This window comes from Solanum lycopersicum, chromosome 11 (genome assembly GCF_036512215.1).
Source record: "Solanum lycopersicum chromosome 11, SLM_r2.1".
NCBI classification, from domain to species: Eukaryota; Viridiplantae; Streptophyta; class Magnoliopsida; order Solanales; family Solanaceae; genus Solanum; species Solanum lycopersicum.
Window position 1 is genome coordinate 5,743,261 of NC_090810.1, and position 27,778 is coordinate 5,771,038.

Genomic DNA, 27,778 nt, shown 5'->3' on the forward strand with positions numbered 1-27,778 from the left:
TGTTATTTTCTAATTTAGTTAATGTTAGTAAGGGAGAAAACAAAGAGCTACATTGAAGATTACAAACAATGAATAAAATGTATTTTATGAATGTGATTTATGAACAAATTTGAAATGTTTTATGAAAAAATACGTGAAGGCTTCCATAAAGAGTTGGGTAAGCATTATATATAATCTGTCATTTTTTTCACGCATATTTTTATATTTACAAGCAAAATTTTAGAATTTATCGCATTCGTCTAATTTCGTGTGTATTAGCCAATGGATTAGGCGTCTTATAGCCTCCCTCTCTCCCCTCTTAATTTTTTTTTAAAAAAAACTATATGATAACCTCCGTATTGAGTTAGCGAAGTATTACGTATAGTCCCGCCGTTTTCCTAACGAATATTTTTGTATTTACGAGTCAACTTTTAGTAATACCCAATTATTACCGTTTTCGGGTGTATTATAGCCCATGTTTGAGATACAACAAAACCTCTATAAATTAATACTCGATAAATTGATAATCTCTCTAAAATAATATTTTTCTTCGGTTCTGACTTGAGCAAATGAAATAAATCATCAATTTTGATAAGATGATATATTTTCGGAAGACCCCTATATAAATATATGGTCCCGTTAATATCATAAATTAATAATTCTTTAAAAAATACAAATATATTTAAGACTATTAGTGGAATATGATTCTATTGCATTCAGTTTTTTCTTTTAAGAAATTAAATCTCGTTAAAGCTCATCTCTAACTTTTCTTATTGCATCCAAGAGCTTCGATGTTATTTTTTCAAATTGCAACATAAAATTGTGAAGAAATTTAGATGAGATAAGTATTTCCTTACGCACAACTAGTTAGTATAATCTTCAATTTCATCATTAACTTTGTTTTTTCCGATAGTATCCCTAATTTATTATAAGTTTTGAACCTCTGAACATGTATCGCTTTCACCCGGATAATTCAATAGGTTATTGACACACATTTTATTGTGGTAACTAAGATCATTAATCATGACCTCAAGTTCATGATGACTTTTTCAGAAGTGGGTACATTCCTATTCTCTGAGATTTCATTCCCGAACAAATTATACGGTGTCGAAAACAGTTTGATTTTGTCTCTTGCTGAACAATTATTGTCCAAGTAAGGATTGCGTAGCTGATAGATGCGGACTTCCCCCATATCCATCAACGAATTCTCCAAATCAAGATTAGACAAAAATTTAAGTTACAAAAAATGGTTGAAGAAAGGAAGAAGATAAAGAACATTTTTTTTTTTTTAAGGAAATAATTGATGAAATACGTGTAAGTATCTGTTTCACACACTTGATATTTGATCGATTATAATATTTTAAGGAGAAATATATTTCATTTAAATTTTTTTTTTAGGAATAATGAAACCCCATAAAATTAAAATATATAATTAAGAATAAATCATAGATTAGGGGCTTTTTGATCATTTTCTCTATCAAATTATCCATAACTTGGGTATAAACCATTTCTATTTCACTTTTGCTCAAGCGACGAAAAAGGATGACTGCTCCTTTGAATGACAGGTGACAACCACCATTGATCCTACCTATACCTTCTCTACTCGCAATCCTGACCGTCAATTCATTTTCTATATATATAAAAAAATCGTACTCCATTTTCTCTAGTCATCTACAAATTCTCTTTTTAGCGTTCATCACCATCGTCACTTCAGCTTCTACTCTAAACTCGACCTCCCAAACGTCGTCGTTTTTCTCTCATCCTACTCCTCATCGGCGTAGTCATGGTGTTGAAGTCATTTGTTGAAGTTGAACCGGAATCTCACTTCCCTCTCGAGAACTTGCCGTACGGTGTATTCAAGCCTGAACCGGATTCACTACCTCGACCGGGCGTCGCTATCGGAGAATTTGTTTTGGACTTATCGGTGATTGCTTGCGCCGGTTTATTTGACGGTCCTTTGCTCAGTAACTCCGATTGTTTCAATCAGGTCTGTTCGCGTTCTATTGTGCTCTGTTTGGTTGTACGTTTAGAAATTTTCCTAATGCTAAGTTTAGTTTTAAGTTAATTTCGTTGAGTTTTGTGCTTATTTTGTCCTATCGTTTCGATGGAAGTGTATAATTTCCCGACTGGTAAGTTCAGTTTTAGCTAGTTTTCGTTGATTTTCGGTCATGCATTGACAATTAGTTTCGTAGAAGGCTTTTATTTTGCATGTATATACTGTATTCGGAATTATGACATAGGTGTGTTCGGGTTTCGTATTCATTCAGTTCTGAGTGATATCATGCTTTTGTTTAGTTGTACGTTTAGAGCATTTCCTACAGTTAACAATTCCGTTAGGTACTCATTTTCATTCAATTCTGAAGATGTAGTCAGTGTCTATTGTTCCCTGGTTAGTTGTACATTTAGCAATTTTCCTACTGTTCAGTTCAGTTTTATGGTAATGTGCGTTTACTTTTTTGCACAGTGTTGCCTATTGTTTGGATGGAAGTGTATGCTTTTCTGGCAATCAAGCTCAATTTAAACTAATTTTCACTGATTTATGAGCTCTTTTTTGGTTATTTTCAACTGTTCGTTCCGTCTTATTTTTGTGTTAGTGATACATCTTGACTTGTGAGTGTTGTACTCTGCAATGTGTGAAGTATCTCTTACTTTTTTATCGAGTTATGTCCTTCTTATGGCCCAAAAAAACAAAGAAAAAAAAATCTATGTACTATGTTGATGGCAGTCCACTAATTGGATTTCATCTCAAATTAAATGTCGGCCATTATTTCAAGTTGTAATATGAAATTGCCTAACAATTAATTATGGTAAGCCACCAAGCCTTGTGTCTGGCTGCTGTGGATATTCTCTGCTAATGGCAAGGTGGAGAGACTGTGATAATCATAATTAATTTATACAATCCATTTGCAGCCTAACTTGAACAAGTTTGTTGGATTGGGACAACCTGCATGGAAGGAAGCTCGGGTGACATTGCAAAAGCTGTTATCAGGTATCCTTCATGTTTGGATGGAGGTTATATCATCAAATTATATGCGTAAACCCTCACACTTGTTTGATACACATAGGAAAATCTAGATTTGGACCAGTAACTCAAACCACATTCTTCTTAGTCATTTTGGATTCATTTCCTATGTCACTTGAAAACATGTTATTAAAATCTAAAAGATGATAAGTTTATTCAATTACAAACCTCCATCCAATCTATCCTGCAATTTCTGGTATTGGATTACCTGAGGTCCATCATTTTTGGGGCAACTTTCCAGGTTTTGGAATCAGATATTTGGGCGGGAATTTCATATATTAATTAAAATGAGGTACACAAGGAGGGGGACTTGGTACTATAATCCTCCTCTAAAGACGAAATACTTAAAACTTACCGTAATCCCATTGAGTTTGAATGTGGGGGGGGGGGGGGGGGATTTGATGAAAGTTGAAGCTGGATTGTTCTATTTTGTTCTTGTGCAGCCACAGAACCAACATTGCGTGACAATGCTGATTTAAGAAAGATAGCTCTTCTTCCTATGGTAAGACGTGATCCCTTGGAAATGTCATTTCTGTTGGTGAACTTGTGTTCCCTGTGAAATGTCATGTCTGTTAATGAACTCGCGTTGTCTTAATTCTCGTGTTGTGTCGGTCAATTCTTCAGGAAAAGGTGCAAATGCTTCTACCTGTTGCGATTGGAGACTATACAGACTTCTTTGCATCAATGCACCATGCCAAGAATTGTGGGACTCTTTTTCGTGGCCCTGAAAATCCTATCAACCTTAATTGGTATGCTGTCAACACAATCACCTGTGAAAAGACAGGATATATTAGCTTTGACAGTACATGCCATCCCGTGTCTGTGGGGGTGGGGGGGATCAGAACTTCCATATTTTCGCGTTCATATACATATATGCTTGTTCATGGACTCCTGCACTCTTTTCAGGTTCCATCTTCCTATTGCTTACCATGGGCGAGCATCATCAATTGTCGTTTCTGGAACAGATATCATTAGACCCAGGTGATCTCAAAAGTAGATTTTCCTGTTCCTTTTAGAGATCCTTATCAGTTTATTTGTGAGTGGAGGAGTTAGGAAGATAGCTATGTTGTGTCTTAAGACACATTTGATGGGAATTGTGTGTGAATTAATCATAGAGGAGTTGTCAAATTTTTATGCGGTTATCACTCCTTTGGTAGAAGGGTCCCATTGCGCTATCACCTAAGTGAATCTAGTTGGTTAGTTTTAACATGGCCTGCTCTGTGGCATTTCATGTTATATTAAACTTCTAGTTTTGTACCTGGCAGTGAAGCAATTTCATTGTTGTGCCAACTCATGACATGAAGTGCTTCTTTTTTGCTAGATCAAACTATGAAATTTGACACTTGTTAAATTTCAAGTCTCACACTAATGGTGCATTTATATTCATATCGATAGCGTAAAACGATTATGTGTGATCTGATTCGTCCTACTATTCCATTCATTTTTCAAGTAACCTTTGGCATTTCCTTTCTTTATAATTCTTCATTAAATGTGTCTTCCAGAGGACAAGGTCATCCAACTGGTAATTCTGCGCCATATTTTGGACCTTCGAGAAAATTGGATTTTGAGTTGGAAATGGTGAGAATGTATGGCATGGAAGTGCTCTATTTATTGTTGGTCCCCAACTCTCATCTTCCTTGCTGCATTGCTTATTAGTTCCATTTTTACGTACTTTACTTGTTTTGCTTTAAGGCTGCTATAGTTGGCCCTGGTAATGAACTAGGAACGACAATCGACGTCAATGACGCTGCAAATCATATATTTGGACTTGTCTTGATGAATGATTGGAGTGGTATGCTTCAAAATACACTTGATTTTTTAAAGTTCTTATGGAATGATTTCCTGCTGATTCGAGACTATTTTAAACAGCAAGAGATATCCAGGCATGGGAGTATGTGCCTCTTGGTCCTTTTCTTGGAAAGAGTTTTGGTAAGAAATCCAGTTGATTTATTGCATGCATTTGTGATTAACTACTGCTGTTGCCTAAGCATAATCTATTTTTTGAAGTATTCTAGTCATATTGCCTTGGGATAATCTCTTTTTTCAATTTTGATCTTGCAGGGACAACCATATCTCCTTGGATTGTGACTTTAGATGCCTTAGAACCCTTTGCTTGTGAGGTCCCAAAGCAGGTAGCTTGAATTCTAGCTCTTAAATCCCTATGTCATCGCCAGTGAAATTGATGTTGAGCAGAACTTCTCTTTTCTTTCAATTGCAGAACCCTTGTCCATTGACATATCTTGTAGAGAAAACATCAAGAAACTATGATATTTCTTTGGAGGTATCTTCTGCTCTATGCTTTCCATGATAGGTTTGATCTATCTAGCAATTAGTTGACAATGTTTTCTTTTCAAGGGTAAGGTCAAGAAATGCTGTCAATGTTTGTGATTTTTTTTTAGATATACCCTCCGTTAACCTACCTGTCTCATAGACTTCTCTGCATCGTCTCGACTATGCCCCTCACTAACAGACATAATTGGATCTTTTCAACAATTCATGGGTATACTTGGACACCACCAAAAAGAATTCCTTCCAGAAAGTGGTGATGGAAGAAGGAGGGTGGGGGTGGTAGGTGTCAATGGCGGAGGGGTAGGGGGAGGTTTGAGGGAGAAGAAGGTAATGGGTGTGAAAAATACCTTCACCCTGTAAAGAAGTAATTTCTCCCACCTTATGTTGATTTACCAGGAAGAGGATAAAAGAACAAGAAATAATCGTATCTCTCTACCCGTGCTAATATCATCATTATTGTTGTGCTTAATCAAGTTTCATAGATCATCTGGGTAATGGTTGGACTTTTTTTTTTAAATCAAGGTCCTCATTAAACCTTCTGGACAAGCTGATTCATGTGTTGTGACAAGAAGCAACTTTAACCACTTGTAAGTATATTTTGCATTTGCCACTTACAATTTCACAGGTCTTAAGTTGTCATTTCTTTCAGCAGATTCATTATGTCTAGTTCTTTTTTGATTTTGTAACTGGATATCTATTGCTGTTAAAGCCTTCTTCATCTTGCTGGTGTCAATTAGTTTGATGGTGAAGAATGAATATGATATAGTTCATATAACTGTGGATTGGATTGCCTGCCCCTAATATTCCTCCCTGTCCTTGACCTTGCTGGCCCCTCCTTTTTATTTTTTCAAAAAGGAAACAAGATAGAAAATACTGAATTCTTTCAATAACCTTAAGCAATTATCTTTTGGGGATTCTGGTTCTTCAAATGCTAAACAGCTCAGCGGTGATCAAGTGTAAAGGAGATTCTATCAAAAAAAAGATCATCAGAGAAAAAACCCAAAGGAGATTTTGCTTTCAGAAGTTTTGTTTTTTTACCATAGTAATGATGAATGGCTTTCCTGTGATACAGATATTGGACAATTACTCAACAGCTAGCTCACCATACTGTCAATGGCTGTAACCTAAGGCCTGGGGACATGTTTGGAACTGGAACTATCAGCGGACCAGTAAGATTTACTAGTTGGCTGCATGATGCCTCTAGAGTTGCTCAGTCCAATTTTCCTTGTCGACTTGTTTTTTTGACTTGTCATCTTGCTGTTTTTACTGATGACGTAATTCGTCCATCCATCTCTGCTTCTAGGAACCAGAATCTTATGGATGCTTGCTTGAACTAACATGGAATGGACAAAAGCCTTTGTCTTTAGGTGGAACTACCCGTACATTCTTAGAAGATGGAGATGAAGTAACTTTCTTTGGTTATTGTCAGGTTTGCATCTGGATGCCTTTTCTTACCAGTTCTGCACTTGTACCTCGTTTGCCTTATTGATGTCATACACGTTCATTTACGAGCGCTCGGGGAAGATAACACAGGAATTTTCTCTCCAGGGTCTAAAAGAAACATGATTAGTATTTCACTTAGTAAAGATTAAAGTGGAAAACTACCACATATTTAGATTTTCTGATTTAAAAATGATTTTTGAAAATCTGCTTGGTGGAATTTGGTTTACTGTAATAGGATGATTACTTTCATTTTATCGTCATTTGTTGCTTTTGGGAGATTTGGTTGTCTAAGCTCTATTGCCGTGTTACCTATAATCTGTTATCGTCGTTATTGTACAAATGCTATCTGAAACAAAACCCTGCAAAAGTTGTTGAACAATGAAAATAGCCGATGTAGCTCAAGCAAATTTCTTGGTCAAAGTAAGCTATTGTCGGGTAACTGATACTCGATATGTCTGGTGACATTTCACATGAAGAAATCTTAATTGACACGGTGACATTGAAGTCATTGGACCTTGTTTTTTGCATTCCTCCCTCATCAAAGTGGTGCATTTGCTGTTACCCGTATGTTGGTCTGATACTAGTTGATTTTCGATATATTTATCAGGGCGATGGATACAAAATTGGTTTCGGAAGATGCTCAGGGAAAATTGTCCCGTCTCCGCTCTGAGTGTGAATGGTTACATTGTTCAGCCCATGAGCAATTTTGAAATGTATACAACAATTCAAGGCTGCTTTGGTTTCTGATCAAAATAAGTAAAGTAGTAGAGTCAGAAGAATTGGAGTTACAATCTAGGCTGGGCCTAGAGTAAGTGCATTCTGTATTATACATTGATGAACTACAAACAAAATCCAGTTGTATTTTTTTTAATTTTTAGGAGCTCGAACTCGAGATATCTTATTAAAGGGCGAAGGAATCTCACCCACCCATCCTATTATTACAATCCATGTTGGTAAAACTTAATAGCTTAAAGAAGTTGAATACTCTATTATGTCTCTCAAATTTATAGAATTTGTTCAACAATAAGTGGACTCATTGTTTAAAGATGATTTATGATGTAAGGTAACCTAAAGTTCTTAATGGATTTTTTTGTTACATTTAAGTGTTCAAAATATGTAGATAAAGAATATGGTTGAGGTAGGCTTGACTCATGAATTCTCGAGTAATATAAGATTTTGCTTTGCTTGCATGCAAAGAGCTCAATATAGCAGTTGAAGACATATTAACACTTGGTGGGGCTTTATAGCTTTCTACACCTTATTTTTTTTTATATTTTGTGAATAATAAAGAAATATATGAATGTATGTATGTGATAGAATTAGGCTACCAACTTGATAGTTAACCTTCCAATAATTTCTTCAAACTTGCAATTTTTTCATCTTGTCAAAATAAGATTTGACTATTTTACCCCTACGTTATGATACGTCAACTACTATTATTTTTTCCTTTAAAGGTCTAAAATGCCCTTGCCTCTTTTCTATCTGATATTAGTTCAATAATATAATTTGCAACCTTCGGAATTCAGTTTATATTACTCTGATTTATTTTCCCATTTAGAAAAAATCGAAAAAAACATAGTTAATTAGAATTGTGGAAATAAGGAAAAATTGTAACACATTTTTATTTATAAATTTAATAAAAATTACACGTTATAAAGAGGTTCTACACTGTTAAATTTGCTTTCAGCTCCTCGAAGATTCAATAACAATAATCTGTCTACTGACTATATAAAAATGTGTGTGTTCTATTGCTATATATAACTTAAAGTGTTAATGAGAATGAAGTTTCAAACTATACTTTAACATGAGAAACATTAACACAAAAAATAAAAATAAGATTAATGAGCAAAAAAAAATAAATTAATTGTCATGAGTTAATTTTAATAGAGCAATGCATTTAAACCATCTTAATTAATTGTAAAGCCTATATTAAAATATCGGTTTCTTATTTTGCTTAATTAAGGAAGCCTTAAGGTTATAAATGTAATAGCATTAATAAATAGTTCATATGAACCATGCATATATTTGTTGCTTATATATAAAACCAAAGATAGGTAACGTTTCATTTTCTCTTCATTCCATCTTATACAAAATAAAATATTATAAAATCTTTCTTTGATACAAAGTTTTCTTTATTTTTTTTTTTTCATTTTAACAACAACAATAGCAACACAAAGATCATGAATTTTTTCTTCATGAATAAAATTGTGAAGAAAAAAATGATGTTTGTGTTTTTTTTCTTTTCATTTTTTCTTCTTAAAACTTTGGGTATAGAGAGTGGAGTTTCTATAGTTGAATCAATTTATATGAGAGATGATGTGATAAAAATGGCTGGTTATGGAGAAGAAAAGCTTTCCACTGTTTTTATTCATGGAAAAATTGTTTGTCATGAGTATGATGATCATGGTTGTAACAATATTATTATCAAGGATGATAATTTTCAACTTGAATCGACACCTATCCAAGGTACATATGATAATTATTTGTCGCTAATCTGTTGCTAAATAACTCACAACAACTATTATGTTTATTTTAGATATATTTGAATGTTTTTGATAATTTGTTATATATTATTTAGCTATAAAATTATTCTGTCTCTCAAAAATAATTTTTATGTCCTCACAAGATGAAGATAAAATTGCATACACACCATCCTCTTCAGATACTCACTTGTGAAAATTTAGAGAATATGTGTTATTGTTGTTTTTTTAAACTAAAAAAGTATTGAAAGTCTTTATAATTAAAAAACTGTCTTAATAGTGTAGATCCTTTATTTATAACGATTTGAAACTCACAATTACTTAATTTAAATTTGTATCACATAAACATAATTATAGGTTCTCTAATTTGTTTGAAACTAAACCATTATTTTTTATAAAAATGAAAATCCGATTTTACGTGAATTTTATAGTATTAGCTAGTTTATGTAGTTTTGACTAGTTAAATTGCAAATGGATAATAAGATGAAATTAAACGTCCTAAGATATACAGAAGTTAATTTGTGTTGTTAAGCCTAAAGTTAATTAATATTAACTCAAGTTTAATGTTAAACTTGATCCTTAAATGGAATTAGGATACATTTAATTTAGAAGCGTTTCTAATTCTTTTAATAGTTACTATATGAGATAGTTTATTTATTAAAAAAAGAAAAAAAGTTAAAAGAAAACAGAAAAGAGAAAAAAAAAAGTATTTTTTAAGAAAAAGTAAGATTGAATATTAAATTATGAAAACTTGATGGACCTGTTTGTATATTAATAAAGATATGTTTCTTTCATTGAACACCACCAAATTTCTGTTCTACCAAAATGATGGTGTTATTGGAACCAAAAGCTGGTAAATTAACATAAAATTATAAACTCACTAAATTCGTTGCATTTATTTGAAAATATGGGTCTTAATTTTAATATAATAAAGTCTGAGTAATTTGGAATTGAGATACAGTTGATTTGATTCATATCAGAACATCCAAGTAAGTTAAAATTGAGGTATAGTTAATTTACTCGTATAGTAAAATTCAAATAATTTGAAATTGAGGTCTAGTTAATTGACCGATGTACAAAGCTCAAAAAACAGTTGGACCGTAAGAGTCTACTGTACGCAGTCTTATCCTGCATTTTTGCAAGAGGTTATTTCCACAACTCGAACTCTTGACCTCCTGATCACATGTCAACAACTTTACTAGTTATGCCAAAAGACTATTTTTCGCAGTTCAAGCCCATGACCTCCTGGTCAAAACGTAAACAAAACTTTACCATTTACGCTAAGGTTCTTTTTCACTACTAATGTGACAACAAATTTCAGGTGCATCAGTAGGTGTGTTCTGTGGATCAAGTGGAAAAACAAGGAGGTCATGGGCAAGAAACACTACAGATGAAGATGGAGATTTCCTTATTGACCTTCCTTCTCATCTTCATGCTATTCCAAACTTGGAAAAAACATGTCTTGTTAAAGTCCTTCGTCTGCCAAGAAACACCATTTGTGAACATGCTTTTACAGGGAAGCACAAAGGTCTCGAGCTAATTTCGATTGGTGGAGGCATCCGAACTTACACAATACAAACAATTCATCTGACCCCTAAAGTTACACAAAGGTGCAGAACAAAAGTTGTCATGTGATCAGGAGGCGAAAAGTTTAGCACGTCCAATAACTCAAATATGTTGGCGCTTTGATCAGTCACAAACATTGAGTTGTTGGATGAAGCTTGAAACATAACCCTGTTTTAGCCCACAATCTGTCGTTTGCTTCCTCCCACGACGAGTTTATGAGTGTGTGTGTGTGAGAGAGAGAGAGAGAGAGATGTAAATATAAGGTTTCTTCATTCTTGCATGAATGATGTGTAACAGGCACATGTATTTCCACTGAGCCTTTCATAGCCACACCAGATGCACAAACTTTGAATATTAAAGTAACAGTATAAATTGTATTCACTGCAGAATCAATAACTAAAATCTGGGGTGCATAAATGTAGCAATCATTCACACAGATCCACGAAAAACTAAAAGATGCGCTTAAAGAAGTTAAAGGACGATGTGATCCTGGGATTCAACAGCTTATCAGACAAAAGAAACACTATCTAGGAGAATGTTCCAAAAAAACCTTTGTCTATTCTGATGACGTGACATCCTCTCCTTGAGATAACTAATAAGTTACTCTAGGAGCTCTCCTGAGCTTTCTTCTCAGCTCCAGAAATGATATACTGAGCAACATCGGCACAACATTTAAGCTTGTCTGCCTCTTCGTCAGGTATCTCAATCGAGAATTCTTGTTCAAAAGCCATGACAAGTTCCACTCTATCTAAGCTGTCTAGGCTCAAGTCCTTCTGGAAATCAGCACTCTCAGTGACCTATAAAAAGATTTAGGATTCAGCTGTAATATCCACTAATTGACTCAATTTCAGCCACAACATGTGTTAAATTGATATAGACCATCAGCAGAGACATATCCAGAATTTAACTTTAACCGGCTTCAACTTTCAAGGATCTTAGCATTGAATCATTACTCCCTCCATTTCAATTTGTTTGTCTAGTTTTAACTTGGCATGGAGTTACAGAAAGTAAAGAAGACTTTTGAATCTCATGGTCTTAAACTAAAGATATGTAGTATGTACCAAAATGTCTTTTAATCTTGTGGTCTTAAACATGCCATATGAAAAACTGAAACTAACGAGTTGCCAAAATAGGGAAAAAGATATTTGTAAACGAACAAATTGAAACAGTGGGAGTACTTATCTTGTTGCAGTTTTATTAATCTTTACACATAAACTTATGTTCCGCATCAGAAGTACAAAAAATGGATGAATCACACCTTGGTTGCATCAATCTTGTCAAATTTCTTCACCAGGTTAAGCACTTGTTCCTTTATCTGATCCTGATCGGTGGAACCAGAATTGCTACAGGTGCGTATTTGCAAATTGAGAATATTTAACGCACTCCGGCCTTCAACTTGAGATGATAATACTTGTTTTGGGACCTTAACCTGTACATACTTCAGAATAGATGATCTCAAGCTTTGCATTTTGAACCTACAACAAGACGTCTATGTATTAGCACGTGCAAAAGCAGTTTAAAGAGGTAGAAGATGCAAAAGAAAACAAGGCAAAGAGAAGTAGAAAGTCCTAAAGATAAGGCATACATGTACTAACAGCAAGATAAGCCATTTTTTCCCCACATTTCCTGTTTCATATCTATGTATTGGAAGATTCACCAAGATAAGTTGGTCAAGTGAATAGAGAATCTGCTAACTCTTAATAGCAATTACATAATTATAAGTGACAAATAGAGGCTGTAATTCTATGACATGCAAAACTGTCAGCAAGTTTGTTTAACAGGTATGTACTTCATCGAATCAAATTTCTGAACAGGAGAAGCAACCTAAATTAGCACCCTTGACATTCGGCCTATAATCACATGTCGTACTCTAATTATATTAAAGCGAGCATGCTTATTTTCCACAGCCAATGCTCACATGTCTACCGTATTGCCACACTTAACATGCTTTTGCTCCACAAATATATGATCTATCATATAAGCAAAAGTCTTACTACTTGTTTCAAACTTGAATGCCTAATGAGATTTTTCCTGCTGAAAATTTAATTCCCTTGCTCCAGGAAATGATGTTGTTCTTGCCTTCAGTGGTAAAAGCAACATTTACTATACGGGCTCACGGAACCAGTAGCTTTTCCCACAGACCCTATATACTGTATGTATTAAGAAATCCACCAATTATCTACAAAATAATTGACTGTGAACCTAGTTATTATTATTGTATATTTACTTCACGTTGAGGGAACCCATAAAAATATGAATCATAGATCTGCTTTTGCTGACAATGAATGTCCTAACACCTTAATATTCCAACTTTCACATCCTCAACCCATTAAACTAATCTCAAATTTGCCTATGAATCAGAAGAAAAATTCAGAACTATAAACGAGATCGTATAAGCCTAGCCAGCAGTCATCTGATACCGGAAGAAGTGGCTATGGTAAAAGTGCTTTCCAATCCATCACATCATCCCATCCTCCTAACGATATTTTGCAAGGAGCTTTACAAAGCCATTCAATGGTCTATTTATATATACCAAAACTAATTTCCTAAAAGAAAGGAGCATAATGCTAAGTAAAAACAAGTGAAACTGCTACTCAATCCATAACCACTACATAAGTTATGAAGATTATTTATCAAATTATACATCAACAGCCAAGCTCCAATTTTAATAGGGTATCAAAATCGTCTTGTGATGCTTTCAAAATCCATATGAAAGAATCAAAGTCAAGATGATAACTTTCTTTATTTCGAAACAATTTAACTTAAAATGATAGCCATACAAAATGTCTATGAATTGTTATAGAGCATAAGTTTAAGAAGTGTTTCTTTCTTAAGCTCCATACACAGTCAAACACCAACACATAAAATGGGAATGGAGGGATCAATAAAAATGATAACTTTCATAAGTTCATAACACCCATTGAAAAGAACAACTCAAAATGTTAACTTTATAACACCCATTACATACCAAAGTACCAAACTCTAAATGATTATTTGAATAACACCCATTAAAGATAACAACTTGAAGTACTGATTCACACAATATATCTATATAAGTTTGACAAGTGTTCCTTTCTTAAATTCCATGCACAGTCAAACCCCGTCACATAAAATTGGAATAAGGGAGCATCAAAAATCAAAGAACCAAAACACACATTGGCACAAAGCATTCCTCGTTAGCAAGGTCTGGGGAAAGGCCCCGCACCCCAAGGGGTGTGAGGTACATAGTCTACTAAGGGCACCATTAGTAACTCCTTTCACAGCTCGAACCCGTGACTACAGGTCACACGTAGACAACTTTATTGTTACTCTAAGACTCCCCTTCACACCCATTGACAAAAATACTCAAAAATGTTAAACTTCATTACACCCATTAACAAAAATTCTCAAAAATGTCAACTTTATACCACCCATTAACAAAAAAATTCAAAAAACTTTACTTTATAACACCCATTATATCCCAAAGCACCAAACTCCATATGTTTATTTCTACAACACACATTAAAGATTACAACTTGAAGTAATGATTCACCTTTTTTTTTAAACTTGTTAGACAGAATGATAAATTATATACAGATATATGGTAAGGAACAAGAAACAAAATAGCTGAGAGAAATAGCAGAAAAACTTACCAATTTTACTTTGTTTTCTTAGATTCTCTGATTCTTTATGGACTGTTTGCTTAAGATTACTATCTGTTTGATGAATTGCCTCAAAGAGATAAATTTGCAGTGATAGTTCTGGGCCTGGATAATAAAAAATATGGGCCTCAAGTACATAACCCTCTATCAAAATAATAGCGAATAATATAAAAATATAGTATATGTTATATTATTTGTATATATAAATTAAATTCCCATCAACTATAGTTGTAAATCGTAACAAACAACCCTTTTTCTAATAGAGTGATAGGCAAAAAGTTATATTGACACTAATAATTCTAAAATTATTTGCCATTTTGTTGTCTCTCTTCTTTGTCCCTTAGCTATGGAGCCGCGGAGCTAGAGTATCACCTAACATGTTTGATTGATAAGATTATATTATTTTTATATATAAAATAACAATAACATATTTGGATGGAGTATCGTGTATCAAGTAATTGAAATGTATACACATATATTAAATTTATTTTTATGGAATAAATAAGTTATTTTTAAATAAACGTTCGACTAAAAAAATCATGTTATTAGAATGGCAGGGAGAATGAATAATAATAATAATAAAAAATATCAAGCAAATTAGAACAATACATAGCAAAAAACATTGGAGAAAAAAGAAATTATGTGATTACTAATTAATAATACTAATAAAAACAAAATGACATGAGTTTTTTTTTTTTAATAGAAATATTAAATTCTCAAACTTCTTTATGTGTTTACTTCTATTCGATCACTTGCTTTTTGTTTCTTCTTCGGACTATGATTTATACATATGACCTCGAAACACATTAATACGAAGTATATAATGCTACCGGATGAGTTGTATTGAATATGTTTAATCAAAAATTTTATTAATATATAGAGCAAAAATAAATTTCTCTATCATATATAAATTGATATTTCTTGAATCAAGAGAAAGAAAATAAATATATAATTATAGTAATGTATGACATCCAACGCTGATTATTAAAGGCGAAGTCAAGATTTGAGGTTTATAAGATCTGAATTGATATTTCTTAAATGAAGAGAAAGAAAATAAATATATAATTATAGTAATGTATGACATTCAACGCTGGTTATTAAAGGCGAAGTCAAGATTTGAAGTTTATAAGATCTGAATTGATATTTCTTGAATCAAGAAAAAGAAAATAAGTATATAATTATAGTACTGTATGACATCCAACGCTGATAACTAAAGGCGAAATCAAAATTTGAAGTTTATAGGATCTGAACTGTCACCGAATGATGATTTAATCTTGTAAAATGATCTAATCAAACCTGCTAGCAAATTTAGAAATAAAGTGTGTTGTGTAGGTGGAAGGAAAATGAGGTCAAGACTTGAGACAAACACATTTGTAAACCAAAGTCTGAATAAGACACTAAATCACACGTTTCATAAAATTTGTAATCTTCTCTATTTTGGAAAAAGTTGCCAAACCTTATTACATAAGATTTTATTATGTGACAAAAATAAATGAGGTGAGGAAAAAAGAGAGGATATAAATCTATTTCATATACTAAAAGGATAAATTTTTTATACATTATATATAAAACTTGACCATAAATTAGAGGATAGTAAATCAAATTATTGAGATTTATTGAATTTATAAGTGAAAATATTTTATTTTTACGTATTATCGTTTTAATTTGAGATTTTAAATGAAAATTGTCTATAGTAGAAAAAAATATCACAAAAATTGAACATTTTTAATATATAAATTTAAATTAATCAGACCAGACCTCAAGAAAATATCGATATACTAAATTAGATTTTTCTTAAAAAAAGACTACTTTCTCCTCAAGAAATAAACAAAGAGATTTTTTCTTTGAGGCATAATTATCAACCATAACAGTGAAATAATTATCAAACGAAATATCAATTTTTTAACGATATAATAAATTACTCTCGATAACAATTCATTTGATACTAGTGAGACAAAGTTATTATCAAATGATATATCAATTCACTCTATACCATTATATTAATCTTTATAGTTTTGCTATAGAAATCGAATTTCAAAAAACTATCGATACGTTTGATAAATATATAGTGTATAAAGTTTGTTTTCGAAAATAAAATTACTCCAAAAATTACGTCGGTGGGAGATTAAAATAAAGCCTTTTTTTTTTTATATATATATATAACTAACATTTGACACTAAATAAACCAACAAAAGTTCCCAAATGGACACACAATGGAGATGGAGAGACAAAAAACTATATCCAGCCTTTGGCATTTTCACAATTTTTTTTCTTTTGTATTTGAGTTTCAATGACAATTTTAATTTTAATTTCAATTTCCCACAAATCTTTGTAACACAACCTTATATGGGTTTTGTTGGGGTTAATGAAACTAGATTTTTCATCAAGAATGAAAATCCAAAGACTCAATCTTTATCATTTAAAGATTTGTATATTAATGGTTGGAATTCTTATTGGTTAATGGAGGAAAGTGTTTGGGTATCTTCAAGATTTAGGGTTTCTAAGATGTTGAAAAGAGGAGCTGAAATGGGGTTAAGTGTTTGTAGGACTTGGGCTTTTAGTGATGGTGGTGGACCTAATGATCTTCAGCTACTTCCAGGAGTCTTCAATGAAAGAGTCTTTAAGGTAGTACTACTAAAGATTTTGCTAATTTTTCTATTGTTTTGGGGGTTTTGTTTGATTTTGTAGCATAATTGAGCTGAGGATATATCGGAAACAAACTCTGTGCCTCTGAGGTTTTGCGTATACTTTATCCTCCCTGACATTACTTTGTGGAATTTTACTGAGTATGTTTGTTTTTTGTAGCACTTGTTTGGATTGTTGAAGTACTTATAGACTCTACATTGCTCGGATTTTTCAAAAATGTTGTTTGCGTTTGTGTTGGATACTTCAAAAATGAACTTACTTTTAGAGGATCCGACACGCATCCGTCAACATTTTTGAAGAGTTTGAGCAACATAACTTGTACTCAGTTCGTTTCAATTTGATTGTTTGGTTTTGAATTGACGTGGAGTTTACGAAAGTAATAGAAGTGTTTCATTGGGTATGTTGTTTTTTTTGTAGCAATAATTGGGATTACTGAAGTACTTATAGACTATGTTGCTCGGAGTTTTCAAAAATGGTGTTTGCACTCGTGTTGGATACTCCAAAATGCACTTACTTTTGGAGGATCCAACATGTGTCCATCAACAATTTTGAAGAGTTTGAGCAACATAACTTATGCTCCCTCCTTTTCAGTTTGATTGTCTGGTTTTTTATTTAACGTGGAGTTTTAAGAAAGTAAAAGAAAGAGTTTTGAATCTTGCGGTCTTAAACTAAATATATATAAAATGTGCTAAAATGTAATTTGATCTTGTGGTCTTAAACATGTTAAGGTGGAAAGTTGGAACAAAAGAGTTGCTGAAAATGGGAAAGAGACGATTTTTTTTTTTTTTGAAATCGACTAAAAAGGATAGTAAGACAAATAATTTGAAAGGAAGGGAGTAGTAACTCGTTGAACACTTCGAGAAGTTGTTTCTTAATTCACAAAAAATGAGAATCATTTGCCAGTTTCTAATTTCGCTGTGTTTTTGGTGTGATGTTGATTTATTTCTCTTGAAACAGAGATGATTTTATTTGTTAATAGAAGTTTAGTGAAAATAGAAGGTAAAGTTTGAGTCTTTGTATAATTCTTAGGCGTATTAAACTTAAATATTGTGCTTTACAATTGGTAGTATAACTTAATTTGTATGATAAGTGCATAAATCAACTAGTAATCAAGGTGGCGGCCAATGAAGTGGGATGAAAATCACAGGAGAGCAGAGAATGCTAGGTGATTTTTTCGTGTCTACCAAAACCTGGTAAGATGGAATAACTCACTACCAGTTTCAAGGTACCCATAGAATAGTCGAGATACGTATTCATGAGTTCTGAGTACCTACTGCTATACTGAAGATCCAAGCAATTTAGTTTTGTGTGGAGAGTGGATTGCACCTAGATGGATGAAGATACAAATTTTATGTAGTATTTGTTCAAAAATTCATTATATAATCGATCTAACACCATAAGAACTAAGCAGAAAGTAGCAATAGAAACCACAGAGTAGTAGACCACCAGTAGATAGAAATAGATATAATAGTGCGCATATGCAATTCCTAACGATTATCTTGTCGATGTATCTGCAAGCATACATTCACACAAGTCTGTTCATCTTACTAGACTATTACGAACTATTGTTCAGGGCCTTGCTAAGTCCTGCAATTTTATACCACATGGTATTAATAAATTTCTACCTTTTCCCCTCATTTTGATATAATCTTATCATCCTATCAATTTCAGGGATTAGATTTTGTCATTGTTGAGGCAAGGAAGCATAACATTCGATTAATCCTCAGTCTTGTAAACAATTTAAAAGCATATGGTGGCACTGCTCAATATATGAGGTGGGCGCGAGAAGCTGGTACCAATGTGTCATCATCAAGAGATGCATTCTTTACCAATCCAACGGTCAAAGCATACTACAAGTCTTTTGTCAAGGTATGTTCAAATTAAGCAAACTTAACAAATGTCAATGCTAATTGAATACACTTTGAAGTAGCTTTTCCCATTAAGCAATTTCTTTCTATTTACTTTCACGTGACGAACTATAAACACATCCTAATTTTTTTTCCTTGGTGCCCATGGAAGGCAATTGTGACAAGAAAAAACTCTTTAAGTGGAGTTAAATATTCAGAAGAACCGGCTATATTTGCGTGGGAACTCATAAATGAGCCTCGTTGTGAATCCAGTTCATCAGCTGCTGCTCTGCAGGTTAGTTTTCCAAATTATACTGGTTGCTAGTGAGATTTTGGTTTCTCAATGACACTAGAAAAATGACGATTTGAAGCAAGGAAAATAAAGCATCTGGCATAGATCACTTGTGATTTTGTTTGTGTAAGTTAGTTTGCATATCAATAGTTCTAGTACATAAAGCAGTTTTTACTCATCCTGTAGCACCTATGGGCAAACCTCTCTATAACTTCATTGTTTGTCCAGGCATTTTCTTGGCTGTTGTAATGCTGTTATTATAGAGAACAGAAAACATAACATAACATGAAAAAATGGGTTCTGAAGAAAAATTTGGCCATTATAGTGAAGTGTTGTTATGAAGGATGATTGTTATATAGAGGTCTGGTTGTAGTACCTGCTTTCTTTAGCTTCAATGGTAATTTCGTGAACAGGTGTGGATAGCAGAGATGGCTGGATTTGTCAAAAGTTTGGATCAGAAGCATCTCGTGACCATTGGACTAGAGGGCTTTTATGGTGCGGAGAAAACTGAAAACGTTGGATTGAACCCAGGGAAATGGGCTGAATCACTTGGAGTGGACTTCATTGAGAACTCGGCTATTGAAAACATTGATTTTACTTCCGTTCATGCATACCCCCACAGTTGGTTAGTCAAGCAGAGTAAATTTATTCCAAATCAGATACATTTTTATAGTAGCATATGTAGAATTTAAGCTCATATGTGTTTATCACTGCCTTTCTCGACTATGTTAAAAGAAAATGTTAACTTGCAGGATCAAAGGTGGTATAAATTCAGATGCGAGATTAGATTTTCTATCTCATTGGGTTGATTCTCACATTAGTGAAGCTGAAAAGATCCTTAAGAAGCCTGTTCTCTTCACAGAAGTTGGTTTTCCTTCGAGTATACAAAAGAATGGATTATACGACAGAAATATTTTTCTAAAAATAGTTTATGAAAAGATTTACGAGTCAGCAAAGAAGAAGAAAGCTGGTGCAGGAGCCTTGGTTTGGCAGCTATTAGTGGAAGGAATGGAACGATATGGTGACCAGTTCTCGTTTATTGCCTGGAAGCATCCCTCTACCTATAAACTGATGGTAGAACAATCCTGCAGGCTACTCAACATATCTTCTCAAGGCCTCACAGACAAAAAACTCAATCAAAAGAATCATTGTTCAGCTAATGCATCTTAAATATGAAATGTTTCCTATTCATTCATCTTCCTCGAGAAGACGGACATTATAGGAGAAACAATGTAATGTACTTCGGCTGAACATCTTCCAGATCTTAGAAATGAGCCAAACAGAGAGTTTGGAGTGATTTGAAGTTGTGATATTGCTCGAGGACATGTAAGAAGCTTCAGCTCAATGAGTGCAAGAACCAGATTTTTTTCTTTAGTACAGGCGTGAATTCGAAATTCTGTTGGTGTATATTTATAATCTCAGTTGTACATATACATTACAATTACAAGAGTAATAGCAATGTGAGTGGTTTGTTCATTTTCAATGAAATAATAAGATATTGACCAGAATCTTATGGTTTGTTTTTCTTGGTTTAGCAATATTGTTATTATGCATCAGTACCAGTGGAAAAGATGCAAAGTTATTAGAAAGGTGAAAGGCTTACACAATTCTAAAGCTAAAGCAAATCCAAAACAAAAGGGATGCATACAAAGAGAGAGATCAATTAGTTGGCCTCATTGCATTTGTATGGTTTCTACGGCTGGAGTTGTAACGCGAGTTCTAAGAGAATACGAGTGAGAGAGCCAGTAAAAAGAAAGTATGAATAGACAACTTTTACGCGAAACAAGCTGATAAAAAATCCAACGATTCACTACCATATAGAGTAGAACATAGAGTTATAACTTACAACAATCTGCATGGGATTGTATTTGTAATTCATCCTACATGCAGATCAATATTTCTGCTCAACCCAAGGTACACTCTTTATATATGTGAACTGACTAGCCAAAATTTGCACTGCCATCGTCATGGAGATTACCCAATGGGTAGATGACAGTGTACAACTAAAGAATAAGCATTATAGCTAACAATCTGATGTAACATATATATGGCCTATGGGGGGAGGAAATGGCTCTAACAAAAGCAACTTTTGTGCGAGTAAGGTTACAAAATTTCACTTGGCTAGAAGCTTACATGAACATCTTGTTGATTATTTCTTGATATTCATAGAGCTCAGACCTCCTTCAGTTTTAAACTTTAAAATAGCCTTTTCAAATGTTTCTCTTACATTCTCGCAGATAAGCATTAGATCCTGACATGAATCGTTCAATAACTCCCTTGCTGGATCTCCTGAAATAGAAGCCAGATATACCAAAACTCAAACAGAGGTCCACAACATTTCACAGAAGAACTGTATAAACATATGGAAGCATTAAAAAAAAAGAAGACAATTAGCGATTCGCTATTTCCAGGCGGTCGTATCAGTACAACAGGTTATGCATGCTGTATCAATCTCTAATTGAAAAATAAAATATCTTTATTGTTCCTTCTAACCGAAAACATCAAAAAGGAAAACTTCATATGGAGAAACATTGCTACACATTAACTCTCTAGTGGAATGGGCTTCTAGGAATTATGTTTGGTCGTTAGTGTACATCAGAATAATGACATACCTTCTTAACTGGAAATACCGCGCAAGGATATCTCTGTTTTCTTAGACTTCACAAGGAGAGAATAGTCCACTTGGTCGGAAGAGGAGAAATTTTGCAATTAGGTAGCAAGTGTAAGCATGCGGAAGCAGGATACCAATTTGAACATCAAATTTTTAAAAAGTTCATAAAAGAACAGAAAATCCAGTAGACGAATGACCCTTGCATCGCTATTGCTAGAGAAGCATTTAAGCCTTTCTTTTATAAGTTAGAGAAATCATTGATAAAGATAAGTTGATGAAAGTTTTTAGCTTTACCAGTAGTCTGAACTCTTACGTTCACTCGTGCATCAGAGGGATGTGGAATGCTGTATCCACAAAATGTTACTCGTGGACTGCAAAAAAGTGGATATCAGTTAATCATATCATCTTAAGCTTGTTGAACAAAAGCGCTGCTTAAAAAAAAGGGGTGTGAGATGGGGGGCTTGAAGACTGAACATGCAAAAACAAGATTAACATGAGATCAGAGGAATGTTACATAACGAAATATCACTAAACTTCAAACAAAATTCTGTAATTGTAACGAGGAAATAAAGCAAAGACTGAAAGTATTAGCAGTGATGAAGAGGTGAACAACTAACTCTTGATTTAGAGTGAATCTGACAGCATTTGCTAGTGTATGGTCCTCATCTGTCAACGAGAACGTTGCTTTCGATTGATCTTCAAATGAACCGTGTTCCATTGACTGTTCACATAAAGGATATCATTTGAAAAATAATTACCACATCTTCATAATTCGGGATATTTTTTGAAATTTATGGATCTTAAGAACAAATCATTACTGTACTACTATAAGAAAGCAGTCAAATCAAGAAGGACCTTAACAATACAGTCCAATGTTTTAAACGACCAAAGGATGAACAACTATGAATGTTCAACTAATCGAAGGCTATATTCGTCGAACTTCCCCAAAAATGTTGAGGCACCCGTGCCAAATCCTTCAAAAATGTACTACTGTCGGAGGACAACATTTTTAAAGAGTTCGAGCAGCACATGTCAGAGGCAATGCTCTTCGAGCTTTCATAGAAAGTATTCCAAATCTTGAAATTCATTGATCATTCACCAATATAACACTCTCCAAAAAAAACAAAAAAGGACCATTCTTTTTATCTTGAAAGACTACTGAAGCACCTTATATAAATATAGTGAAATTAAAACTACACATGCAACATTTTCGAGATGTTTTATCGGGCAGAAAACAAGTCAAGAGTATTACTGATGGATAAGTGAATATTCTATCTTAGTGGCTCGAATACAGAAAAGACGAGATATATGTGCTTCAGCCTAAAGAAATTGTTGTTTTTATTTCTATTTTTTCAACTATAATTGTATTTTCACCGACAGGAAACATACAAGAATCTCAGCTAATTCATGCTAAAGAACAGAAGAACCTCTTAACTATAACAGCCAAAATAACTTACTATCTATTTTATTCTAGCCAGTATTCATAGATTATACTTGAATTATACATATATATACATCAGTTAAGTTTCAAATACCTTGAGCTACGAAAATCGAACGACGGCGTGCGGCGGCGGGAGAGCAATGAGAAATGGTTTTTGGGCTTCTTTTCAGAAATTAAAAGACAATTGGGCTCCTTATGTGGGCTGTGAGGTATTTTGTTTTGGGCCGGATGTGAAATATGGGTTAAAGCTGAAGGGGCTATATTGTAGAATTGTTATGTAATAGGTAAACAACACAAATTTCACTACTTTAGAAGCTAATTATTTAGATTCACGGCACTTTTTGTAATATTACGTTCTTTATCAGATTTTGGACTTCGGGTATATGTAATTGGTCTTGTCCAAATACGTCAAGATATATGTATCTTAGATACACATGGTCAAAATTAAGTGTAATTTGTTATAGATGCATTGTATTTACATGCGTGTATCTTGACCTTTTCGCTCGCTTCTCTATCTTATCCCACTTGCCACACTCCGCTCTCCCTGAATCTGGTTTACCCAGATACATGTATCTGCTGTAATTCTCATGTATTTGGGGACGACTCACATGTATTAGGGGATCTCGCTCGCCACTCTCGTATCCTATTCGTTCCTCTCCTTCTCTCGCTTGCTTCTCTCTCTAGTTTAGTATATCTGATAGCAAATATAAATAGAACTAAGTGTGTAAACTTGAAATACGATATGTAATTATTACTTCCTTTATTTCATAAAGAAGGACCTAGTTTGATTTGACACAAAATTCAAGAAAATAAAAAAAAAAACTTTTGAATTTTGTGATTCTAAATTAAAGTACAAAATCGTCCTTTAATCTTGTGGCCTTAAACATGCAATGTGAAAAGTTAAAATTAGAATGTTACTTAAAAAAAGAAAGAGATCATTCTTTTTTAAACAGATTAAAGAAAAAAATATGTCATTCTCTTTTAAACAAAAAAAAAGTAATTAGTAAGACAATATAGAATTATTTTAAACTATAGAAAAAATTTAAAAATAATATAAAAATATTTGTATAATTAGATAGTTTTTTCCTATTACAAGGGCATGCTAAAATACAAAAAAAAAAAAAGAAAAAAAGTAGAACTCCAATAAAAACTAGATCTCTTTGATCACGAGCAAAAGAACTTTTGTAATTATTATAAACACACCTTTAGATGACAAATGTGAAATATTCCAATTCTACCCAACCTTTTCAAGTCACAACCATCATAATATATGCTTTTATGAAATGACTTAACAAATCAAGCTAAACACATTAATTTTCACTCCATAGCCAAATTCATCCCAAAAGGCAAATCAAGAATTAAGAAGAAATAGAGAAATGGAAGGGGAGATCCACAATTTTATTGTTGTATGGGTTATTGTGTTAGCAAGTTTATGTTATTCTCACACCATAGCCAAATTCATTCCAAAAGGAAAATCAAGATTTGTGGCTACATTTCCAATTGTTTGTCTATTTTACATTCTTCCTCTTTATTTCACCTCTATTAATCTTGGGGCTACTACTTCTTTCTTCATTACAGGACTAGCCACTTTTAAGCTCATTCTTTTTGCTTTTGGTAAAGGCCCTTTATCATCAACTTCACCTCTACCACTTTCAACATTCATTCCATTGGCTTGTTTGCCTATTAAGTTGAAAAAATCATCAAAAACTAAAGATGTTGAGACCACAAAAAAGGCTACAAATTCAACTTTCAATCTTGTTACAAAGATTGCAATTTTAGCCATTTTGATTAGGGTGTATAATTATAAAGAAAATTTACATCCAAAATTCATTCTTTTTTGTTATTGTCTCCACATTTACTTCATGTTAGAGATTATGTTGAATATAGTTAGCATCATGGTTCGAGTGGTGAGTCGAGTTGAGCTCGAGCCAGCCATCAACAATCCTCACCTGGCTAGCTCGCTTCAGGATTTCTGGGGTAAGAGGTGGAACCTCATGGTAACCAATATACTCCGTCTGACCATCTATGATCATGTTCGTCTGGTTATTGTGGACCAGATCCCGAGGAAGTGGGCCCCAATTCCAGCTGTGCTTGCCACGTTTTTCGTCTCGGGGCTCATGCATGAGCTTTTTTTCTACTACATTGGAAGATTGAAGCCTAGTGGTGAAGCCATGACGTTTTTTCTTATTCATGGAGTCGCTCTGAGTGTTGAAATTGTTGTGAAGAAAATTTTAAATGGTAAATTTTTGGTTCCTAGGATTATTTCAGGTCCATTAACACTAGCATTTATTATTTTCACAAGTTTTTGGTTGTTTTTTCCTCCTTTTTTGAGGGGTAATACAGAACTTAAATTATGTAATGAATATATTGCTTTCTTTAAATTTATTAGGTATGGTCAATTACTTAGTCCTACCAATATTACATGTCCATTCCTGTAATACTATTTATTCATGATGGACTAAGGTTTGTATGAGTACTTATGATAGAGTTAATTTGAATTTCTTTGCATAACTTGCTATTTTTTATTTTTTTTATTTACTTTTTGAAAAGTTTCGTCACTTAAATCTCTATAGAGAAGAAGTTTCATATTCTTTCCCTAGAAAAACAACAAATCAATACACCGTTCTTTAATAATAATTTTAGGGGATGATATCGAATATCGTCATTCTTAATAGCAATAGCAATGTATTAACGATGTTTCTCATTAATTCTCTCTCCAAAATTCAAATAACCCTAGTGTTTTAACTAATAGAAATTCACGTGCGTAGAGCTAAATTATAAATGTAAAATGAATGTCATTAATCTCACCCTAATGACATTGGGGGTACATATATTCTTGTAAAATAACAGTATAATGAAGTAAATATTCCATCAAATAAAAGTTCAAATATTAATTAATTATCAACTGCAAATTGTTACGTAATTAATTAATAGGATCTACGATACATCATCAAGATCTACAAGATATTATAATAAAAAGAAAAGACTTCTTGAACCAATAATGACAATACTACATTTGTTTAATATAAAGATAATTTATATATATTATGTGTTTTAACTAATTTATCCAAATAATAATGACACATGGAAAAAAAATGATAAAGCATATTTACGTCATATATACTTTTTTCTCTTGGAATTTTGTAAGCTGATATCGTGTTTGATTATAATTTTTGAAAATAATATTTGATTGTTTGAATGTACCTTTCCTAAAAATATAAAATATAATTTAAATCCGTGTCACTTCTATAAAAATAAAACAATTAGAGTAAAGTTTGAATTTTTTTTAGTGTAAATAAAAAAAGAAGAAGAGAAAACAGAGTTTTGGGTGTTTTACAAATGCTAAGGTTAAGAAATTTTATTGTTTTTCTTTTATGCGATACACATTGTCAAACAACAGTGAAATTTCATAAGTGAAGTTTGGGAAGGGTAGAAGGTATACAGACTTTATCACTATTTTCATACGATAAAAAGAATGTTTTTAAAAGATCCTCGGCTCAAATATAACAATTTTTAATATGAAAAAGGAGAACAAAAAATATGTGATAGTATTTTTGTCGTGTAATATATATAGAGAGAGATAGATAGAAAAAGGTAGCTTAATCTATTGCTACCCAACCCCACTTTCACATGTTCCCTAAGTCAACAATCATATAATTGTATTATGATTCAATATTATATGATTTTTTCCCCTATTAGAGATAATAAAGACATCTTTAAAATCCATCCATTTTTCAAGAAGAATAAGAAACATAGAAATGGAAGGGGAAATTCACAATTTCATTGTTGTATGGGCTATTGTCTTAGTTAGTTTATGTTACTCTCACACCATAGCCAAATTCATTCCCATTGGCAAATCAAGATTTGTGGCTGTATTTCCAATAGTTTGTCTATTTTTGTTTCTTCCTCTTTATCTCACATCTATTCATCTTGGTGGCACTACTTCTTTTTTTATTGCATGGCTAGCCACTTTTAAGCTCATTCTTTTTGCTTTTGGTAAAGGCCCTTTATCATCAACCCCACCTCTACCACTTTCAACATTCATTCCCTTGGCTTGTTTGCCTATAAAGTTTCAAAAAAATTCAATTAATGATAATGTTGAAACCAAAAAAAAGACCACAAAGTCAACTTTAAATCATGTTACCAAAATTGCACTCCTAGCCATTTTCATTAGGGTGTATAGCTATAAAGACTATTTGCATCCAAAAATTATTCTCTCCTTCTATTGCTTTCACATTTACTTCATGTTAGAGATTATATTTAATATGATTAGCGCCGTGGTTCGAGGGGTGAGTCGAGTCGAGCTCGAGCCACCCTTCTATGAGCCTTACCTAGCTAGCTCACTCCAGGATTTCTGGGGCAAGAGGTGGAATCTCATGGTAACTAATATACTCCGTCCGACCGTATATGATCCTGTCCGTTCAATAGTGGCGGACCGGATCGCGAGGAAGTGGGCCCCACTTCCAGCCATACTCGCGACGTTTTTCGTCTCGGGGCTAATGCATGAGCTGATTTTCAATT

At 33.2% G+C, this 27,778-nt stretch overlaps 4 protein-coding genes and 1 long non-coding RNA gene across 6 annotated transcripts; 3 read left to right on the top strand and 2 right to left on the bottom strand.

The window, feature by feature from the left end:
- The first annotated feature begins 1,432 nt into the window (after window positions 1-1,432).
- On the top strand, window positions 1,433-7,829 carry LOC101254443 (fumarylacetoacetase). The gene is made up of 14 exons (XM_004250211.4): window positions 1,433-1,966; window positions 2,890-2,968; window positions 3,445-3,503; window positions 3,626-3,750; window positions 3,908-3,982; window positions 4,504-4,579; window positions 4,694-4,793; window positions 4,871-4,930; window positions 5,063-5,133; window positions 5,220-5,282; window positions 5,813-5,877; window positions 6,363-6,459; window positions 6,594-6,719; window positions 7,341-7,829. The coding sequence occupies exons 1-14, from the start codon at window positions 1,763-1,765 to the stop codon at window positions 7,401-7,403; spliced, it is 1,263 nt and encodes a 420-aa protein (XP_004250259.1). The 5' UTR covers window positions 1,433-1,762; the 3' UTR covers window positions 7,404-7,829.
- A 170-nt stretch (window positions 7,830-7,999) lies between these two features.
- LOC101254753 (uncharacterized) lies at window positions 8,000-11,160 on the top strand. Its single transcript, XR_011212575.1, has 2 exons — window positions 8,000-9,199; window positions 10,535-11,160. It is a non-coding gene; the product is annotated as an uncharacterized lncRNA (long non-coding RNA).
- On the bottom strand, window positions 11,126-14,712 carry LOC101255053 (acyl carrier protein 3, mitochondrial). 2 transcript variants are annotated; one of them, XM_004250213.5, is made up of 3 exons: window positions 14,412-14,712; window positions 12,038-12,254; window positions 11,126-11,576 (listed from the first exon to the last, which is right to left on the bottom strand). In XM_004250213.5, exons 2-3 carry the CDS (start codon window positions 12,245-12,247, stop codon window positions 11,385-11,387), a joined length of 402 nt encoding a protein of 133 aa, XP_004250261.1. In that variant the 5' UTR covers window positions 12,248-12,254; window positions 14,412-14,712; the 3' UTR covers window positions 11,126-11,384. The 2 variants fall into 2 exon arrangements, with proteins under 2 accessions (XP_004250261.1, XP_069147763.1); XM_069291662.1 differs by lacking the exon at window positions 14,412-14,712 and adding an exon at window positions 14,312-14,382.
- A 1,874-nt stretch (window positions 14,713-16,586) lies between these two features.
- LOC101255355 (mannan endo-1,4-beta-mannosidase 6) lies at window positions 16,587-20,713 on the top strand. The gene is made up of 5 exons (XM_004250214.5): window positions 16,587-17,045; window positions 18,738-18,935; window positions 19,086-19,208; window positions 19,619-19,830; window positions 19,958-20,713. Exons 1-5 carry the CDS (start codon window positions 16,623-16,625, stop codon window positions 20,373-20,375), a joined length of 1,374 nt encoding a protein of 457 aa, XP_004250262.1. The 5' UTR covers window positions 16,587-16,622; the 3' UTR covers window positions 20,376-20,713.
- Window positions 20,714-20,993: 280 nt separating this feature from the next.
- On the bottom strand, window positions 20,994-23,473 carry LOC101255651 (uncharacterized). The gene is made up of 4 exons (XM_010314436.4): window positions 23,352-23,473; window positions 22,434-22,537; window positions 22,111-22,187; window positions 20,994-21,494 (listed from the first exon to the last, which is right to left on the bottom strand). The coding sequence occupies exons 2-4, from the start codon at window positions 22,532-22,534 to the stop codon at window positions 21,355-21,357; spliced, it is 318 nt and encodes a 105-aa protein (XP_010312738.1). The 5' UTR covers window positions 22,535-22,537; window positions 23,352-23,473; the 3' UTR covers window positions 20,994-21,354.
- Between the last annotated feature and the right edge of the window lie 4,305 nt (window positions 23,474-27,778).

Coding starts and splice junctions, on each gene's coding strand:
- LOC101255651 (XM_010314436.4), bottom strand. CDS start 22,534: ATGGAACACGGTTCATTTGAAGATCAATCGAAAGCAACGTTCTCGTTG. Junction 22,188..22,433: donor AGATTCACTCTAAATCAAGA/GTTAGTTGTTCA, acceptor ACTTTTTTGCAG/TCCACGAGTAACATTTTGTG. Junction 21,495..22,110: donor CGTAAGAGTTCAGACTACTG/GTAAAGCTAAAA, acceptor CTTCTATTTCAG/GAGATCCAGCAAGGGAGTTA.
- LOC101254443 (XM_004250211.4), top strand. CDS start 1,763: ATGGTGTTGAAGTCATTTGTTGAAGTTGAACCGGAATCTCACTTCCCT. Junction 1,967..2,889: donor ACTCCGATTGTTTCAATCAG/GTCTGTTCGCGT, acceptor ATCCATTTGCAG/CCTAACTTGAACAAGTTTGT. Junction 4,794..4,870: donor CTTGATGAATGATTGGAGTG/GTATGCTTCAAA, acceptor TATTTTAAACAG/CAAGAGATATCCAGGCATGG.
- LOC101255053 (XM_004250213.5), bottom strand. CDS start 12,247: ATGCAAAGCTTGAGATCATCTATTCTGAAGTATGTACAGGTTAAGGTC. Junction 11,577..12,037: donor ACAAGATTGATGCAACCAAG/GTGTGATTCATC, acceptor ATCTTTTTATAG/GTCACTGAGAGTGCTGATTT.
- LOC101255355 (XM_004250214.5), top strand. CDS start 16,623: ATGGACACACAATGGAGATGGAGAGACAAAAAACTATATCCAGCCTTT. Junction 17,046..18,737: donor TCAATGAAAGAGTCTTTAAG/GTAGTACTACTA, acceptor TATCAATTTCAG/GGATTAGATTTTGTCATTGT. Junction 19,209..19,618: donor CATCAGCTGCTGCTCTGCAG/GTTAGTTTTCCA, acceptor TTTCGTGAACAG/GTGTGGATAGCAGAGATGGC.